Here is a 2120-nt window from a genome sequence, read left to right as displayed (position 1 = left end):
ATAATGTTAAAGTTCTTAAAGGGATAGTTCACCCAAAAATTAAAATGGTCATCATTTATTCACCATCACGTTATTCCAAATATCAAGAAATTCAATAAATTTCTGTACAGTATACGAGCAGTAGAATAGAGGTAGAAAACACGGGTAACCAAATAATCTACAAATGATCTTTTTTTTGTTCTACAGAAGTCATACAGGTTTAAAACAACCTCAGGAAGTGTGGGAATAGTAAAACATTTTCTGCATTCTATTTCATTCATTATTAAGAATTCAGTGATATATATATATCATTATTTATTTCTGTCCAGTTTTATTTATTTATTTAAGAAAATACAATATTAAATTTCCGTAAGAAATCGGAATACTGAGTTAAAAAGCTGTCCAAGAAAAAGGAGGTTGTTTTCAAAGCAGTCAAAGAAAAGTAGTTCAATATCGGTGCAGAGAAAAGCTGTTTGTATATGAGGGACCTTTAGACAGCTTAACAGAAAATATAATTACACATAATATTCCTTTTAACTTTTATTCGCTCCAGTGAATCACATTGACTCAGAGATTCATTTGCTCCAGTGAATCAATTTCTCTCAGAGATTCGTTCGCTCCGGTGAGTCGGACAGTATCTCAGAGATTCATTCGCTCTGGTGAATCAGTTCCTCTCAGAGATTCGTTCGCTCCGGTGAATCAGTTCCTCTCAGAGATTCGTTCGCTCCGGTGAATCAGTTCCTCTCAGAGATTCGTTCGCTCCGGTGAGTCGGACAGTCTCTCAGAGAGTCGTGGCGCCGCAGCAGCTCTGAACTCTTGGTCGCTGGATGCGAGCGGCGCGGAGCGGAGGCTGAAGCGATGATGGCGGCGGCGCTGGAGAGAGGAGGGCTGCGGGCCGGCGGCGGCGGAGCGGCTCTCACTGCGGCGGGCGGCTCGGTGCTCTGGAGCTCCGCGGGGTCCGGATCCGCGCCCGTCCCCATGAACCTCTTCGCCACCTGGGAGATAGACCGCTCCTCTCCGAGCTGCGTGCCCCGGTACGAGTGTGTGTGTGTGTGTGTGTGTGTGTGTGTCTCACTCATATACAGAAAGATTATGACAACCCACTAGTGAGACATTTTTCTGGTCCTAACTAGTTAAAAAGGTTTATATATCAGCCAAAAGATGTTTTGATGTAGAACTAGTGTTCTGTAGATGGGTATGTGAAGAGTTAGTGGATAGAAAATATCCCGTTTAAAAAACACTGGAAGTCTCTACAATGTCATAAGAAAGCGTGTGTGTGTGTGTGTGTGTGTGTGTGTGTGTGTGTGTGTGTGTGTGTGTGTGTGTGTGTGTGTGTGTGTGTGAGAGTGTGTGTGTGTGTGAGAGTGTGTGAGCTGTCAGTTCTGGTGTTGAGTTATTTTTTCTGATATGTTGACCTCAAGCTCATGTTTACTACGAGGCTGTTTTCCTGACTGAAGTATGGTACAGTGATATATTACTGTGGGACTGAACGTGCGGTATTTACAAAGTAATCATTTACTTCCCGTTTGTTTTCTCTGAGGAACACTGAAGATACTTTGAAACTAAACGCCACCGAGTTTCATTCTATGCACTTTTTTACGCGATATTAAAAAACAACAACAACTTCTTTCGAGCTTTTGTTGTTGTTTTGTTGTTGTGTAAGTCTGGGTAGATCTAGAAGAATCTTCTTCACTCGTCTGGTTTCTGGATGATGGATGTGTTTGTTGAAGCAGAAGAGTGTTTCAGAATCAGCATCGTCTGTGTTTTCCGTTTCCTTCTGTGTCCGAGTCTCCGGCTCCGGGGAATTCCAGCCGCTTTCAGACCCGTCTCAGACTCTGTTTCTGGGAAGTCAGTGATGATCCTTCACCCTGATTTCATTCTTTACACGGAGCTCCTCCAGCTGATGAAGCGCAGGCGGTGTGTGTGTGTGAGAGAGAGAGAGTGTGTGTGTGAGAGAGAGTGTGTCAGTGAGTGAGTGAGTGTGTGTGTGTGTGTGAGAGAGAGAGTGTGTGTGTGTGTGTGTGTGTGTGAGAGAGAGAGTGTTTGTGTGTGAGAGTGTGTGTGTGAGAGAGAGTGTCAATGAGTGTGTGTGTGTGTGTGTGAGAGTGTATGTGTGTGTGAGTGTGAGTGTCTGTGTGTGT

General features: G+C 43.9%; 1 protein-coding gene across 3 annotated transcripts in view; it reads left to right on the top strand.

Annotated features, from left to right (window-relative positions):
* The first annotated feature begins 449 nt into the window (after positions 1-449).
* Positions 450-2120, top strand: part of zmp:0000000755 (phosphofurin acidic cluster sorting protein 1) — a 29468-nt gene continuing 27797 nt past the window's right edge. The window contains exon 1 of one of the 3 annotated variants that reach the window (XM_043255402.1): positions 450-1013. In XM_043255402.1, coding sequence (XP_043111337.1) covers positions 838-1013 — 176 coding nt within the window. In that variant the 5' untranslated portion in view covers positions 450-837. The remainder of the gene's footprint in view (positions 1014-2120) is intronic. The other 2 variants (XM_043255400.1, XM_043255401.1) reach the window with 2 other exon arrangements.

Source organism: Puntigrus tetrazona, chromosome 13 (assembly GCF_018831695.1).
Source record: "Puntigrus tetrazona isolate hp1 chromosome 13, ASM1883169v1, whole genome shotgun sequence".
In the NCBI taxonomy this organism is placed as follows: domain Eukaryota; kingdom Metazoa; phylum Chordata; class Actinopteri; order Cypriniformes; family Cyprinidae; genus Puntigrus; species Puntigrus tetrazona.
The sequence above is the reverse complement of the archived record's forward strand: the minus strand, read 5'-3'. Positions and strand labels throughout refer to the sequence as shown.